Consider the following 17,009-nt stretch of genomic DNA (forward strand, 5'->3'; position numbering starts at 1 on the left):
CCTCATTAGAAAGTCATGAATCCCATGTTTATTTCAGTCTGTATCAGTTAAAAAGTCCAAAAACCTCTGAGTGTGCACAGAACAAGGAAAGATTGAAGGTGTGAAATAGTTCTTGCTTGAATTACTGTGGTATACTAGATGATATAGTCATGGACAAGGATCCCATTAATAATAGCAATAAAAAACCCCCACAATTAAAACTCCAAAGCACTAACTTACTACATGTAAAGCAAGAGAAGTAACAGATACACGCTTGACAGCTGAGTATAAAAAAAAATAAAAATAAATTAAGACAGTATTTCTCAGCAAGATAGTAATTTATTCTCCAGTTGCATCAGAATGAACCACCTTATTTTGTGGTGGGTTTTTTTTTTTTTTTTTGCTTGCTTCACAGTTTTCAGGGGTATAGAGCTGGGGACAATTTGAGTCAGTGCTACCTTTTAGGTTGTGCCATTTTCTGAAATCTCTGGTGCTGCTGTAGGTTAATCTAATGCTAAAGGAGTTCAGAAGAGATGTGAGACGGAAGAGTAAGATGCCTGTACTTCTGTGCATACATTTCTGCAGTTAGTTTGGAAAGACTGCTCACTTGCCTGAAATATTCTTTCTTTTCACGGGTTACTTCATCATCCAGAAACATAAGCAGCAGCTTCTGTGTGTTAAGGGATTGAAAAAGTAAATTTTACAGCACAATTCATCAATGGCGTCAGTCAGATTTAAGAGAGAGAGCATGTTTTTGCAAAGCTGCAGAGATTGCTGTAACTGAGGTCAACAGCAAACTCCTAGTGCTTTTAAAAATTGATTTTACTGAAATCTTACTCCATTTTCCTAGTAATAAAGGCCTCCAAGGATTTAAACTGCTGTAACTGAGAGCAGTGTTTGGCCCTGTTCTCTAAGTAGGTGTGGCGTAGCTCCATTACAACTCCAGTGCAAATAATAACATCCTTTAAAAATGGAGTGCCCTTCCTAATATTTCATTAAGTGACTTTTTGCTTTCTCTTGTAAAAGCTTGGAGGTCATAAGCTTAAACTTCTAAAGCCTCCAAGAAACCTATTTATCTCTTTTGCAAAAGGCCTAAAATGAAATAAGAAAACATATGTGATGGGAATATATTTGCTTATCTGACAAATCCAGTGCAGATTGCTTCATCAAAAAAAAAAAAATCGTGAAAATCTACATGGCTTGGTTATTTAATTCTAGACAGAATATTTGATACTGTATAAGATCAAAGAAGATGTTGCCTTGATTATTCCAGAATTCACAAGAACCTTTCAGAGTTTTCTTAAGGAAAGCTGACAAGTAGCCCCAGCATATATAGATCAGAAATTTGTAGAATGGCATGTTCTTTCGAAATGAGTAGTGTTATAATTTGCAATTTTAATTAAAAAAACCCAAGAAACCCCCAAATAACCCAACATTCAAGACCTGTACTATAAATGATCTGACCCTATCTGTGAATTAATGTTGTCCCCTCTGGGTTATGGATTTCTCTGAAGGTGTTTGCGTGGTTCTCCTTTCTTAAGCAGGGACGGAGGTTACGGTCCTCCTTCCACTTTCCATGATTTATCTCAGCCGCTCTTACTTCTGTATATGCTGCAGTTCTTTGTTTCTTCTGGGCAATGGTAATAAGTCACCCAACTGCCGCCCTAAAGCAAAGTATTATTTAAAACAAAGACACATCAGATGAAGTATATCTATATAAAACCAGCAGAGTACAATGTTTGCATATATTGTGTTTCAATAAAACCTTTCCCACTGCAGATCTGGCAAGTCCCCTGAATTTTTTTCACAGGCCCTCTGCAGTGTCTCCCTCTTTCATTTTATATAAGGCTTTCATTTTGTAATTTTGACGACTGTCCTCTTTTCTCAAGAAATACTCTTTGATTCTAGGGGGTTTTGGATTTTTCGTTTTGCAGCTTGGCATAATGTTAGTGTCAGTTCAGCTTACAAACTGAACGTGGACTATTTTCTACTAATTAATTGCCCCCAGCTTTTCCAAGATATTTTTTTATTCTGGTCTCTTTTCTGTATGTTTTCTACAGCTACCTTTTGAGCTAGAACATTTCATTCATTTAGGAAAATCTTGCAAATATTTGTAATAAATTCCCCCAATCATATTGTCCAAATAATTTGTCACATCTTTCTATTCATGGTGCTGTTACTTCCCAGTTCCAAAGCTGAATCAGAAGGCATCTGAGTGAAATGAGTGAATACTGGGTGGTTTATTTCTCTCATTAAAGCCTCCAGAGAGACGACTAATTTCAATGTTGGTATACCTTTTTCTAGCGACTTTTCTTTAGTTTGGTAATACAAACAACTAGGAAATAAACAGAGGCTTTCTTCATTTCTGGTACCATAAAAGTAACATACACATTCTTCCATGTTTTGGTGACAGTTAAAAAAAAATGAGAGAAGATATTTATGCAAATGCTTAAGTTAACAGTCCCATTAAGTTCTGGGCTATCTCTATCATGAAAAATAACACTGGTGATTAAAGGTGTTTTAAAGACTGAAAATTTAGTTGAGATAAACCAAATCTGATGTTGCAGTGGGAAATACCATGGTTTTTGTGTTCAGGAAAACAAGAAATCTTTGTAATACTTTTTCCTGACATAGATAGCACAACTCCAGAACAGAATATGAAATGTTTGCATTTACAGCCCTCTTTGATGTGCCTTCTGAGTTAGAAAGGTTGAGGAGCTCCATCCTTCACTATGAGGAGCTCTATCCTCCACTACTGGCTGGCTACAGGAGTGGGGAGGAAAGCATTTCAGCAAAATATCCTATTTAATGGATAAGAATTGCTTGACCCAAGGTTGACAGACTGTCTTGCTATGGGTCTTTTATTTCCTCTTGGGCTGGGAGAATACTAATGATGTATAATTATTTATTGCATGTGTTCTATAATAATTATAACAATGATATTATAAGGAATACTATTTAGATAATGTTAGCTTAGGCTTTTGCAGAAACTGCAATTCCTCATTGCCCAAGTGGCCATAGAGGATTAATAAAAGGACACCTCATCCATTCTGGCAAAGTGATTAACTCATTATAATCAAGAAGAAAACACTGGAAGACTTAAGAGCTTCCCAGCACACCCAGGGTCAGATGGGAGGATGGGTCAGGAGGATGGGGATGTTTCATACCCTGTAGCAGAAGTTGAAGGTGTTCTGCAATGCAGGTGAGACTCTTGACAATTTGTTCTGCACCCAAATGTTGCTGACTACAATTGAGGGGAAGTCTGGTTTAGGTAATTAGGGGATTCCCTCAGCTTTTATGGTCTTACTCTTGCTATATTTTGATTGGAGGCTCAGAAATTTGGGTAAAAGCTGAGTGTAAACATTTGCTTCTATGAAGGAACTTCTGAAAGACCTGTGTACCCTGACAAGGACCTGTTCTGAACTTACGTAGCTCTTAATCATCATACATGATGTTGTTCTCAGTTTTCAAATTAATTAATCTCTTCCCAAAGACCTGAACTAAGCATCTTTTGAAGCAAATAATAGCTCTTCATCTCCATGCAGTCATTAGAGTTGGGAACACGTCTTTTGATAAAGGTTTCCACCTTTTGAGTTCTGATTTTCTTCTTGAGGGGAGGCATTTAGCTGGGAAGTACTAATTGCATGTATACCATGTAATAAAATATATACCTTGCCATTCTGAGCAAAGGTGTGAAATTATTTCATACTTATGTGCTATATGTAAAGTTGAGGTTTCTACAATAATGCTGCTTTATGGACTTCTACAAACCTATTCCTTCCCTAGATGCTTCCTTGGGCCATGAATAAAACTCATTGTGCCAATTCCAAGAGAATAAAGAGGAGAAAACCCCATCTTTGTCTACAGGGGAGGAGGTGAAGGGATTTGAGAAAAAACAGCAAATGCACATGAAATATGAAGACCAAATTTATATATGGGATCTCAGGTATTCTTTACAGTAGCTAAAAAGTATGCATTAAGATACCCAGTCAATTGTCAAATGCAAAAAGTTCACTGTGGAAGCGAAACTCTTAAGGAGTTTCTGCACGTTGTAGACACTGACTCTTCAAATTATTTGCATTATGCTATTTAAATTTGCAGTTTTCAATAACTATTTCTGCAGTTGGTTTTTTAGTTAGCAAAAATAGGCGACTTATTTTGCCATCAATGTGAGAGCTTGGCTCTGCGAAGGCAAGGGAATACTTCCAATCTGGCTCAGTCAGATCACAGAAATATGTCTGTGCATTCTCCAAGTGCATTCCCTGAATTGGATCCTGATCCCCAGTATTAGAAGCGCTGCAGCATTTATTTTAAAATGTGTCTGTGTATTTATTGTCCAATAGTGCCTGACAGTATCTCCTGAAAGGGGGAAAAAAAAAAAAAAAAGTCAGTTAGTTCAGTTAGTTAAAATACGTTGAGAATAAATAATTACATTTCTTGGTATCTTTTTTTTTTTTTTTCAGAACAGAATTTTTTGGACATCCGTTATGATCTGCAAGAAAAAAATAAACTAATCAAACTTGCCATTATGCACCTTACTGGAGGTCTGCCAGTATCTCCATAACACAGTCTGGTTTTACAGGATTCATAGATTTCTACTGTAAATGTTCAGTCCAAGCTGAAATTTGGCAAGCTTTTTCCTGACATAGTAATACTCCTGCACATAAATGTTGCTTTTCTCTGAAAACTGGCAGTAATGCTAGTGAAGCTTTTCTTTTATGGCTTCTATAGATTTTTGTTTACAGATAGGTAAATTCAGTCTAAGTGCTTGGAATGTCACCTTTTTATTGCATACTTAACAAATGATTCAGCCTTTATGGGGAAAATTTGCAGCTAAACTGCATTTGCATTTTGCATGCTTTTCTACTGTATTCTGTCTCCATAATAAGTCATGCTTTTTTTCATTATGGAATTGGTGTGCAGTTGCTTCATTATTAAAATTGCAGCTCTGCTGCTGCTCAAAGCTGAATTTCTTATGCTGTCTAGTTAATCCGTTTTTCTGGACTTTCACGTAATTATTGTGTAAGTATTGATTAGAAAGAGCTATAGCTTAGCTTTAAATAACTGACTTATTTAAAGTTACTTTTCACACTTCATTTATCATTTGTTTTTATTGCATCCTGTCTTTTATTCCTCTGCATCCTGCATTTTCTCATCTGCTTGCATTTTCAGGGCAACACTGTCCATTAGAAGACCTTCGGGTTATGTTATAAAATCTCTCCCACAGAATACTTAAAACAAGTAAATCTGCTTACTTGGTGGCTCATAGAGGGTTCTTCCTCCTTGATCACCATTTCCAAGACTGGCCTGCTACAGGCCACTGCCTTATGATGAATTCGAGCATTTATGATATTTTGAGCTCAACACATAAACAACTAATCTGAAAAGATATGCAGATACGTACACAGGCACTTGTTTGGAGGCCTAAATGATCACTGAATGACTTTGAAAAGCTGCCCCTGGTATGATTTATGTGGAAATGTTGCATCAGTCCAGGTCTCCATGAAGCGGGAGGGGATATCAACATCACAAACAAGAACCTTCATAAATAAGTACCAGAAATCGAGGAGGAAATGTTCTCACGCCTCCAAACAATCCCATCGAGTCGCAGACAAGGCATCTACCGATGGGGAGCATTGTTCTGCTGTGCACATTGCCTCCTTCCTGAATAAATGGGGGATTGTCCGGCCACCTTTCTTTATGAGTAGTGAACCTATCATTAATTCTTTTTGTTTGTTTTTAAGGAAAATATTTTATCTTTAAATCTCTAAGATTAGAAGTTTCATGTAATTCAATTAATTAAACAATGCAACTCAAGAACCGTAAACATTAAAAAGCCTTCTTGGAAGCAGACTGTGGCCCAGTCTATTGGATAAATTGATTGATTACTTCTGTGGCTGCTCCTAATAATCTGTAACATTTTTTCATTAGGCAGAAAGTTGTTTTCCTATTTAGTATGCAAACGTGAGATCTGGAGCATTCTGCCCATGTGTTATGATTTCTTTTTTCCATTATGCAATCACAGAATGTGTCACTTCCCTGTTTACAAAAGAAAAATGTAAGAGATAAAATTTGTGTTTAGTAAGGATTTTGATCTTCAATATATTAAAGAAATTAAAGTCCAGGGTTGGCAGAAAATCATAAATCATGGTTATGTGTTTCTCTAGAATGATTTTATGGATGCTAGGGCAAAGATATTACCATGTGCACTCTGGTTATGTAAAAATGCCACTAGAGGCTATTTTCTTTCTTCGAAGGTGCCCTTTAAGATCACTCAAAATTACTCTTAATAGAGTAAACATGCAATTTCCACAAAACTAACACAATGCGTACCAGGTTACATGTCAGAGAAAAAAGCAATAGTGAAAAATTTGTGATTAATTTTATCTTTCTTTCCTGCTGAGAATTTTTCTCAGAACCTGCAGTTTTCCAAAACACATTCTATATTTCAGGTTTTTCTAAATATTTCTGCTATTCATTTATAGCTTCAGAGGTGTCCTTTGTAAAGGTTTGATACTAAAAATTTGCATCGCGTGGATTGTCTTGCCCCTTTGTTATGAAACTCTCTAATGGCTGTCCACAATACAATATGAAAATCTGATCTTTCGTCTGTTTCTAAGAGGTGTATTTCTAACCATCGTGATTAGAAAAGAAGGCTGAAAAATACACCTTGAAACATGGATGGTGAAACTAACCCAAAATACACGTGTATGCATGTGTAGGCGCACTGTCATGAGGCAGATTTGGGACTTCACAGTCTGTCATTTATTGTATAGATTTTCATTTGTTCCTCCCCTGCCTTCTTCTATCTCCTTCATGTTTTTTTAAACAAAGGTTTTACCTGGTAACTATGTTGTTAACTTGGAAAAAGTTGCATAGGTATTTCTAATACCCACTCTTTGTTTTCTTACAACCAACCAGTGAAGGAGTTAATGGTGACATTTGTACTTTAAGCACAATCACTTGTAGAAGGTATTATCTTTTCTATGATGTTTTCTTACCAGCCCTTTTCCATCAATCTTGACTGCCACGTTTTACTTTTCCTTTTAGTTTTTTAAGTTTGGATTTGTACCTGTAGAAAATGACATCACAAATTTGTACCTGTAGGAAATTACACCACAACAGAAGATCGTAGTGGTTTCTCTTAGATGTGGGCTTTGTGGGTGAGTTGTGAGAACAATCCCGGACCTACGCGTGGCTTAGGTTCCCTAGGCTTGGGAACAGTTCAAAGGCAGCTACCATGCTGAGGTGGTACTGTGCCCAACCTGAAGGGATGCTGGTCAGTCCAGGCTTTGGAGTGTGACACAGGGTGGGGTAATGTGGGGGGATGCTGGGGCCGGGCTCAGGCACTGGCTGCCACCCCTGATCCCTTGGAGGAGCAATTTTCCTCCCTGGCAGGTGAAGCTGTGACCCCACAGCTGTATGGCAGTGTTAGCACGTGACTCAGAGGGTCAGGAGGATGGCGGGCACTGGTGGAAGCAGAGGGCTGGGCCCGGCCTTTGGCGGAATGCTGTGCCCTACTTGTCAAGAGCTGGCTGGAGAATATTCACTTCTCATGGACTCTAAGGAGTTGCCTCTCCCACCTCCACTCTTTATGTGTTGTAAAAGCTCCTCCTTTACAAAGCAATAGCACAGGAAGGGAAATGCCAAACACTGCATCTCTTTCCAGGAGGAAAGGTCTGGAAGTTGAATGTGGTTGCCTCTCCTTATTTCTCTTTTCCTTCTTCAGCAAACCACTGTTGCATAGTAAAACCATGATGGGTGCTCAGCCTCCTGCTCCCAGAGAGGGAGCAAGAGCAGAATCATGTGCTGCAGCTGGAGGGTGCAGATGTTTTATATACACACAACTTTAAGACTGAAAAACAAAAATTTCCCTATTTTCTTCTTTGGAAATATTTTTTTTACAGTAACTGAAAACAGAAGTTGGTTTTTGCTTGTTGTTTGGTGTTGGGTTTTGTTTTTACCCAGAGATTTATTATCTTTCTTCATCCTTTTCCTTCCACCTTAAAAAAATATTTACCTGAAGTCATAAAAGAAAGATGTGGCTCCACATAGACCAAGACCAGTAGTCCTTAGAATTTAGTAGTGTTTTAAACAGCTGACTTGACTCTGCTGTACACAAGAACTCAAGGAAGACAGCTGTGTATTCCAGAAAAGATTAGGAAGAGGTCTGAAAAAAAACACCAAACCAAACCAAAACAGTTTTTATTACCAGGGAGAGTAACATTTTGAGGAAAGTAGCAAATATTTCTGGACTTTCTGCTGTGGAAAAGCATCTTTGTCAAACAAACGGAAAAGTATAATGAAATGAGCCTTGAGAAAGACAAGGGAGGACAGGAGATCCCCTTCTTTGGGCTGTACACAGTAACTGTACACCAGACCACTCTTCTCTCTGTCCCTGGAGGTGCCTGCTCAAGAGCCCTGGGTATCTCTCTTTCCCCTGTTGGAAGTTTGACCAGAGAGGACATAGGTAGGGTAGATGCTAAATGCGAGTATAAGTGAAAGGAAAGCTTGTAGACATGAAACAACTGATGCTACCAGTAATAATGATTGATTGAATAATCCAACCTGGACACAGGAAAGAAAGTAACACTCATGTCCCCAACTGTACTCCCTTGAACCAGTTACCCGACTGAGGGTGACTTATCCTTCCTTTGGTTTGCCTTACGTGCATTTCCAACCCCTTTAGTGCAGTGTAAACCTGGTGGAGCTAAACCGGGAAATCTGGGGTATGCCAGTATTCTGCAGGAGAGATATTGGCACAGGCCCTGGCTTGCAACCAGCCCAGCACCCCCTTTTCTGCTGCTGGGGGGCAGGCGAGGCATGTCACTGCTGAAGAGAGCTGGCAGTACTGTGCTGCAGTGTTGCCCCCCAGGCAGTGCTACTGCTGATAAAATTGGAGCTCGATGCTGCAGGCAGCAGTTCTCAGCTGTCCTGCTGATACTGGTGACCCTGAGGACACATAGGACAATTCTTCTGTATTCATGAAGAGGAAGGTTGTTTGGGCATTTCACGTACTGGTAAAACGTGGGAGTTTGGTTCTTGAGGCATCAAAGATTTTTAATGCTACTTCTGCGTTGTTGTTCCACACCTGTTGCCAAGGGCTCCTTTCCTCCCAGCGCCTGTTGCTGTCTGTGCAGACAGCACGCGCATTCAGAGCAAGACCTGGTACTACGTGGATGCATAACTTTGGTTTGGAGTTAAATATTTATTTGACCTCAGTATTATTCAAATATTTTCTCATTTCCACAGAACCACGCTGGGTGGCTCTGGAGACCTGAGACGAGTCACTTGGGAAGAAAGATGTCCATATTCTGAAGAAATGATCCACAGAAGGGGAAGCTTGGGAAGTGCTGCTCTGCAGTGATTCCCCCTGGGATAGCAGTGCCGCGTGCCTGCTGCTCTGGCCCCTGCTCTGACTGGTGCTCCGCGGCCTGTGAGGGGCTGAGAGGACTGGAGGTAAGGTGCACGCACGTAGAGAATGTTTCGAAAATACACACTGTACACGGTAAATTCTAAGGTAAAGCTGCGCAGCCCTACAGAGAGCAGCATCTGGGAGGAGGCCCCTGCGACCGTTAAGGCTCCAGTTTGCTTTGGTGAGGTCAAAGTAAGTCTGGTCCCTGAGGCCAAGGTTATGGTCCCGTGTGGAGGGGGCTGGGCTGGGGGCATTGGGGGCAGCAAGGGGATGAGTGGTGAAACTGGCACTTTTCTAGCAAGCCTGCTCTGGCTGTGCGCTGCAGCTCAGAGGACTTGACCGCTTCTTTGCCGTGGCGTCCAGCCCGGGAAAGGCGGGTACTGGGCCATGCCCGGGCCGTAGTGGGCTAAAACACCCAGCCGAGGCTTGTGCCTTACGTGACTCGTGTCACCTCGTAGCGCGGGGACCCTGTTACCTGTCGCCTGGGTCGGGGCCGCTCTTCGGGCTGAGGGGCCGGTTCTGCCCTTTGTCCCTGCCGCTGCGACACGGGGGTCCCGCTGCGACACGGGGGTCCCGCTGCGCGGCCGGCGCCCTCCGAGCGCGCAAGTCCCGCGGCAAGCCCGCTCGGGAGCGCCCCCCCCGGCCCCATCCCCTGCCGGCGGGCGGGCGGGCGGGCAGGTGGGCGGGGCGGCGCTAGGGCCCGGGGCGGCGCGGCGGCGGCGGCGGCGGGGCCGGGCCGGGCGGGGGCGGCCCCTCCCGGGCGCAGCGCGAAGGCGGGCGGGCGCGGGGCATGGTCCCGGTCCCGGCGGCGCGGCGCAGCGCGGAGCGGAGCGGGCGCGGAGCGGTGGCATGCGGCGCGGAGACATGCGGCTCTGCCTGCGCGCTGCCCCGCCGACATGGACCGCCGCCGCCTGCCGCCGCCGCCGCTGCTACCGCTGCTGCTGCCGCTGCTCTGCGCTGCTCTCGGCGCCGCCGGGCGTCTGAGCGCCCGCCCCGGCAACGAAGGTGAGCCGCGGCCCGGCCGCGTCCCGCCGGCCACGGGTGGGTGGGGGACCCGCTGCGCGCTCTTCCCCCCCCCCCCCCCCCCGCCTTTTTCTTTTTTATCCCCTTTCCTATTTATTTATTTATTTATTTTCTTCCCGTTTTATTTTTTTCTCCCCGTTAAGGTGGTCCCGGGCGGCAGCGGCTCCTCGCCCCGGTCCCGCAGAGCTCTCTCTGGCGTTGCGCTCCGCCAGCGCGGCCCCGCACGGTGCAGCCGCCGCCCGGAGCGATGCCGGAGCGGCCGCCCCGCCCGCCCCCCAGGAAAGTTGTCGAGGGGAAGAGCAGCCCCTGCCCCCCCCCCCGCCCTCCGCCGGCGGGGGGAGCCGCAGGGCCCGGGGGCGAGGTGGGGAGCAAGGGGTGCGGGGGGCGGGCAGGGGCGTTTGCTGGCGGGAGCGGCCGCGGTCCCGGAGCGCCCCGGCCCCCCCCCGGGCAGGTGCCCCGCGGCCGAGCCGCCGCCCCGCTCTGAGCCTGGTGGAGCCGGCTGGCAGCGGTGGGGCTGGCGGCCGGGCTCGCTCGTTAATTAATAAAAAGAAGCGACGAGGGCAAGCGGGGAGCGCCCGTCTCCCTCACGCCGGTGGTGACTGAGCTGTGAGCCCTTTTGTACGTGCAGTTGGGTTTCATTTAGCCGTACTGTGCTTCAAAACTTTTAATTAATACGAACAAGAAGTTCTCTCCCCTAGAAAAGCCCCTTTTGGGTCCGTAGCAGTTCTATAGCCGTTTTCTTAATGTGTTAAAATGGGGTGTGTGTGTATGTGAATGTGTCTAAATTTTCGGAGACAAAGCATGCAGGGTTGCTTCTCCTTTCCTATGGTAATTTTTAAGATGACATTTGATGAAAACGCGTGTTAGATTTCAGGGAAAGGTAATGACCACTTACACACTGTCTGAAAAAGTAACTGAAATACTTTTAAAGATAAAATTGTCCCTATGGAAAAAAAAAAATGCAGCTTTTGCTCACTTGTACAGCGGAGGCAGTCGGCACAACCGGCGTAATCGTCTTTAGGGATAAAATCTAGGGGCCAAAGGTTGTGAAGAACTTCTGGTATCAAGCAACCACGGTAAAACTTGCACCTGCTTGGGTTGTAGCTGGGTAGGGAAGCAGATATCAAAGCTGTTAGAGCAGTCTTTTTTCCTGTACAAATAATGCTGATGTACTTATTGATATTCTGGGTGCTTGTGGGATAAGGCAGTGAGATAACGACTTTAAATTATTTCCGGAAGGGGAAAAAAAAAATAAGGAAAGGTTCAAACTTTACAAATCCTGGGTAATATTAAATCAGTGGGTTTTATTGCTAGAAGGGAAACTATGTTACTATCATACCAGGAAAGCAATATATCATCGGTTTGTGTGTTTTATGTAAATTTTGTTTTGCATGCACAGTGCTCTGTAAGTTATTTAAAAGAAGGTGCTTTTAATACTCAGTCACTTTTAAGCCTTCAGATAGATGCTATTTTGTAAATATTGTCATCTTTCATAAGTTATTTTCAGAAATGAAAACGAGCGGTAGTAGGGGTTACCCTTATTATTAAAAGCGTTTTGGGAATGCATGTAGTTCTGTCAGTCAGCGGAGCAGCTCTGCCTCCATGGCACTGGTAGACAGACACAGTCTGTAAACTGAGACTAATTATGTAAAAAAGATATTAGAGCATTCCAGTTTGCAAAAAACACTTCTGGTTTCTTTGTTTAAAATGACTGGCACTAAGAATTGAGAAACGAGGAAAAGAAAAATCAGTATTGTACAGAATGCGCATTGAGCATACTTGTCCGAGCCAGCTTTCAGCAGATACTGCCTCCATTCTCTCTTCAGCTTCAAGAATTTATACAATATGGGCAATATTTTCAGTTTTCAAGGGTAAAAAACAGCACAGATGCAGTTACCGAACAGTAATCTGCTTTTTTATGCCTACCTTTTTGAAGTATGTATTTTGCTATTCTTAAAAAAAAAAAAAAACCCACCACCGACAGTTTTTTTTAAAAATGAGATCAACTTTAAAGGACTTTTTTTTTTTTCTTTCTCCACGCAACACACTTAGAAAAGCTCAGCAGTTCTTTTATGTATTTATAGCATATTTAGGCTGATCATGTGCGTTTAGAAATCTGAATTACTGTGATTTGCTGACACGCTAATTTGTTTGACAATCAAGTGTTAGCATGCAGCCTTAAATCATGTCAGAAGATTGTTTTCCTCTTTTAAATAATCTTTTTCTCACTACTTTGCTTAGTTTCCTACTGTTGCTACCATAAATTTCCCCCCAAAACTACAGATAAATGTTTCTGCATTTTTGTGGAGTATTTAGAAAAGTTTTCTTTTTCTGCCACTGAGAATGAGAAAGACATGCTTTGAACAGAGATCGTTAATATAGGCGTATAGATAAATATGTGTATTTTTTTTTCCTACACTTTGTTAAAGCTACTGATGACATTCTCCTCACTAATTGTTTTAACAAAGGATAGGACTAATTTTTGGTGCTTTCATATAGCTTTGTCTAACTTCTAGGGGATGTGAATGTTGCAGTGAGCACATTACAAGAGTACGTTCAGAGCAACCACTAATATCTCATAAATTTATCTGACTTGAAAGAATTATTTCTATTTTTTAAATATAACTTAGGTTAACATTTACAATTAACTTTAAAACTGACGACTGCGTGAGTACTAATACTGCAATGGAAGTGGATGGGATGAAGGGAGAAAAAGATGAAAGAGGGGCTGAAGGGAAGTTATTGGCTTACTTCACTTTCTGGTGTTAAAATGCAGTCCTTTTTTTTTCCTTTCTCTTGGAGTGCTTGAGTTTTGGTTAATTTGCTTCATCTCAGAGAAGTTTTATTTAGAATTTTTTCTTGATGAAACGTAAAATTTTCCACTGAGTTTATTTTTAAATTATCTGCCCTGCTCATTCACAAAGCTGCATGAATTTTACCTATGGAATCACAGGAGCGCAAGAAGGTTCTGTAAAGTTCAGATTTATCTATATGCAGTGGTAAGGTGTGTGCCATTTTCTGTGAGGCAGGAAAACGTCAGGAACATTTAACATCTAACTTTTCCAGTTTGAAGTCGCAAACCGAACCCCGTAGATGCATAGAAACCACATGTTCCACTCCTCCATTTCGCTGGCTATTTTCCGCTTAGAGAGGATTGTGGGTTTTTTCTTAGAAGGTTGCAATTTCTTTCTGAATAATTCCTACGGTATCGAGAAATCGAATGAGCTATATCATTCTGTAATTTAATAATTTTTCCTTAATCTCTTCTGTAACTATATTGCCTGCCTGAGGGTACCAGCAACCTTAATTTCACTGTTTTATAACCCACAACAGTTAACACTTGACCTAGGTCATTAACAGGATTATCAGCAAATTTGTTTAAGCTTTTACTGACAACCTGAATTGCTTCAATAATATTTTGACTGTTCAGACAGGAAACTTCTTGTAACCTCTCAATCTAGCATAAAATTAATTTCTTGTGAACACAGCTACTAGAAGATCAATACGGTAAATCTGCTTACAGTACTTGGTTTCAAATAGTGTCTGTTTTGGTTTACAGCAAGAAGGTTCCAATCAGCCTCTCTTTTCAGTCTGTATTGGATTTGGAGATGTGGTTTCATCTTTTACTCATTGATTACCATCTCAGAACTTTGCGTAACTGCACAATTAAATGCACCATTTTATCTGGGCTGGTCTCTGTTAACACTTAAAGTTGCTAAAGATGACTTTCTGTGCCTTTGTAGTAATGACAGCTCTTGGCATGGTTTTGAAAAATGCGGTGTCTGCACATGGAGCAAAACGCCTGTCCAACTTTTGCATGTAATTTTGGGAAAGGCTGGCAAAACTGGGAACTTTTCAGTAGAATCAAAAGGGAGTGCACGGAGAAATGGCGTTTTACAAATCTCGCCTCACTGTATGTCAGGTATCGTTAGGTCAGGATAAGTCTTCATTTATTGTGACAATTCCTGCTGGTGCCTCTAGCATGCTCGTGAGTGTTTTATCTGCAAAAAAAGTTACAAGTAGGTTTAGAAACCCTAATGTGGCACCTATTTAAAATTTAATTTCAGAAAGCTCAAAAGTCATGAGGGTCTAGAGGGCTGTTTTCCATACAACTGCATCTTATTCAAAGCTTCCATGCTTAGTCCTAAAATGTATGGTTAGACAAAGAGTGAACATGCTTTAAAATTCTGACCGTGATGTTTTTAAAATCCTGTGCAAGAGGAGAAGTAAGTCGGGTAAATTCCTAATTTTCTGACAACATTTTTGACAGCAGGCTTTAACAAATGGAATAATTTATTTTCTTTTCTGTCTGTCACTGAATTTTGTCTTGACTTACTGCTGATTTCAATCCAGTATATTAAAAAGAAAAATCAGTACGTTGTCTGTAGCAAACTTAAAGCAGATGTTTGAAATACAAAGATGTCCAAATTGGACACAGCAATTAATTCTTATTGCAGTTAATTTGGATGCAACATATCTGATACTCAATGAAGCAGTCAGGGCACAGAAACGGATTAGAACTCTTCTGTACTCTCAGCCTCAGGAAATTAGGCTTCAGAGGCACTACCAGAAGGGAAAGCATTAAACAGATAATAGTCACACTGAGTTTAGCAGTTGTTTAGATGAAATCTTTGCAAATCAGGAGTGCATTCTGATTGAACTTAAATTTTTCCTTCCCATCTGGGAAGAACACAAATTAGTTTCATTTTTGTATTATCTGATGGAGTTAAGTAAATTGCTATTAGTATACTTACTTTTGATTTTGTTTGAGAACTTGTAAGTTTTCCTGTAGGAGCGTATGTAATAGCTCTTGTTTCTGTAATCCCCACTTGATGAAAGTTTAGAAATACGGATGCAGGTGTTCGTTTTCTTGTTTCGGAGCTCTGGATTTTATCACCAGTGAGGGTCACTACAGAGCTGTTACCGAATACAACAGTACTGTTGGTAGATTTTTATACAGAGCCTGAGTTAGTTCCATAAGGTACCTGTAATTTATGGAGGTACCACCGCTTTGTAGCTGCTGTTTGATTTTTCTCTGTTAAAAAAATATAAATAACTAGAGGTATAATCACATCCTTTTGTTAAAGTTCAAAGCTCTACTCAGTAGGGCTGGTATTGAAACACAGATAGGTCATTTTGATACCCTGAGGTGCAAAATTGACTGAACTTGTCCAGAGGTGTAAGATAGAACTTCAGAAGTGGGGCAGAGGGCTCTCACTAACCCACTGCCTTTCTAAAAGACAATTCCAGCGTCTGAAGAGTTGGTTTTCTGGAGTAAGAAGTAGGGAATTTATTTATTTTATTAACATTTCCTTTCTTGCGAAAATGTGTCATTCGATTTGCTGAAGCATTGTTGAAAATTTTTGAAAATATATTTATGAGGAGGAAAAGACTTGCAATAAGAAATGATATAGTGAAGTGGAAGAATTCTTGTTTACAAATACTACTGTTAAATGATCCATTTTGCTAAAAAATCATTGCAGTGGTATAGCCCTTCTTACATCCATAACACTTCAGAGCAGTAGCTTCTTTTTATATATATATATATTTAAACTGTTCTAAATAAGAACCAAAACTTAATTTTCCAAATTAAATTATTTTCTTTTATGTATGAACTCCCAGTGGTGTAATTTTGGAAGCAGAATGTGGTAGTAATTTGCTGGGTTAGGATTGTATTCCCCACTGGCAGTCTTGTGCTTCTTAGTTTCTTAGGTGCTTGATAAACCCTAGCACGAGTACTTACTTTGCAGTGAAAGTACTCATTTTGCAGTGTGAAGCTGAGGTAAGATTAAAATTCAGTCCCTTAGACTGAAGATTACTTTTAAATTTCTTCAGTGAATGAAAAAATGAAATAAAGATATAGAAATAAAGATAATCCTGCCTGAAAGTAATCTTGGGACGGTGACAAGAAAGTTCCAGTCTGTGAGAGTGACGGGTAGCCTGAATGAAACACCAGCTTGTACAGCCTTAAATTTGCAGAGATTAAACCAGACACACTGTAAGCAGAAACGTTAGTGCCACACTCTTTTTTTTTTTTTTTTTTTTTTTATTAAAGTACAGTGTCCTGCTGTTTCAGGCAAAATATGGAGGAAAATCCTATTAATCTACTGGAAAAATATTGATGAAAGAAGAATAGCAGACCAAACTAACAGTAGTTGAAACTTGCTAGCAATTAAATGAACAATAGGATGAATGTTAAGGTTCAGTCAGGGCAATTTAGTGTAATAAGGTGTGGGAATGGTGTTTTTTTTTTTAATTTCCCCTGTTTTTTTACACCATTTATGTCTATATTTAAATGGAAAGGTTTGCATTGCATTGATCCCTTTTTTTAAAAATAGTAAGTAAAAAAGTCTGCTAATGTATAGCTGCCTCACATAAGAGGACAGTAATTAAAAACTAAAACTTTGGTGCCTGGGAAAGAAGGGGTTTGTAGAAAATCTAGAGTGACAAGTTACCATTTAAATAATAATTAAAGAACAAGATTATGTTTTGGTCCACAGTAGGCTTCCCACAAACTTTGTTCTGTAACAAATAGCAACAATTGACATTGGGTTTCTTGATTTAGTCGTTGGAGAAGCTAGAAGGCTGCTAG

At 41.1% G+C, this 17,009-nt stretch overlaps 1 protein-coding gene across 1 annotated transcript in view; it reads left to right on the forward strand.

Moving 5' to 3' along the window:
- Positions 1 to 10,182: 10,182 nt before the first annotated feature.
- EPHA3 (EPH receptor A3) overlaps positions 10,183 to 17,009 on the forward strand; it is a 237,180-nt gene continuing 230,353 nt past the window's right edge. Inside the window, exon 1 of the mRNA XM_074900579.1 lies at positions 10,183 to 10,399. Within this exon, the coding sequence (XP_074756680.1) occupies positions 10,291 to 10,399 (109 nt within the window). The 5' untranslated portion in view covers positions 10,183 to 10,290. The remainder of the gene's footprint in view (positions 10,400 to 17,009) is intronic.

Source organism: Athene noctua, chromosome 1 (assembly GCF_965140245.1).
Source record: "Athene noctua chromosome 1, bAthNoc1.hap1.1, whole genome shotgun sequence".
NCBI classification, from domain to species: Eukaryota; Metazoa; Chordata; class Aves; order Strigiformes; family Strigidae; genus Athene; species Athene noctua.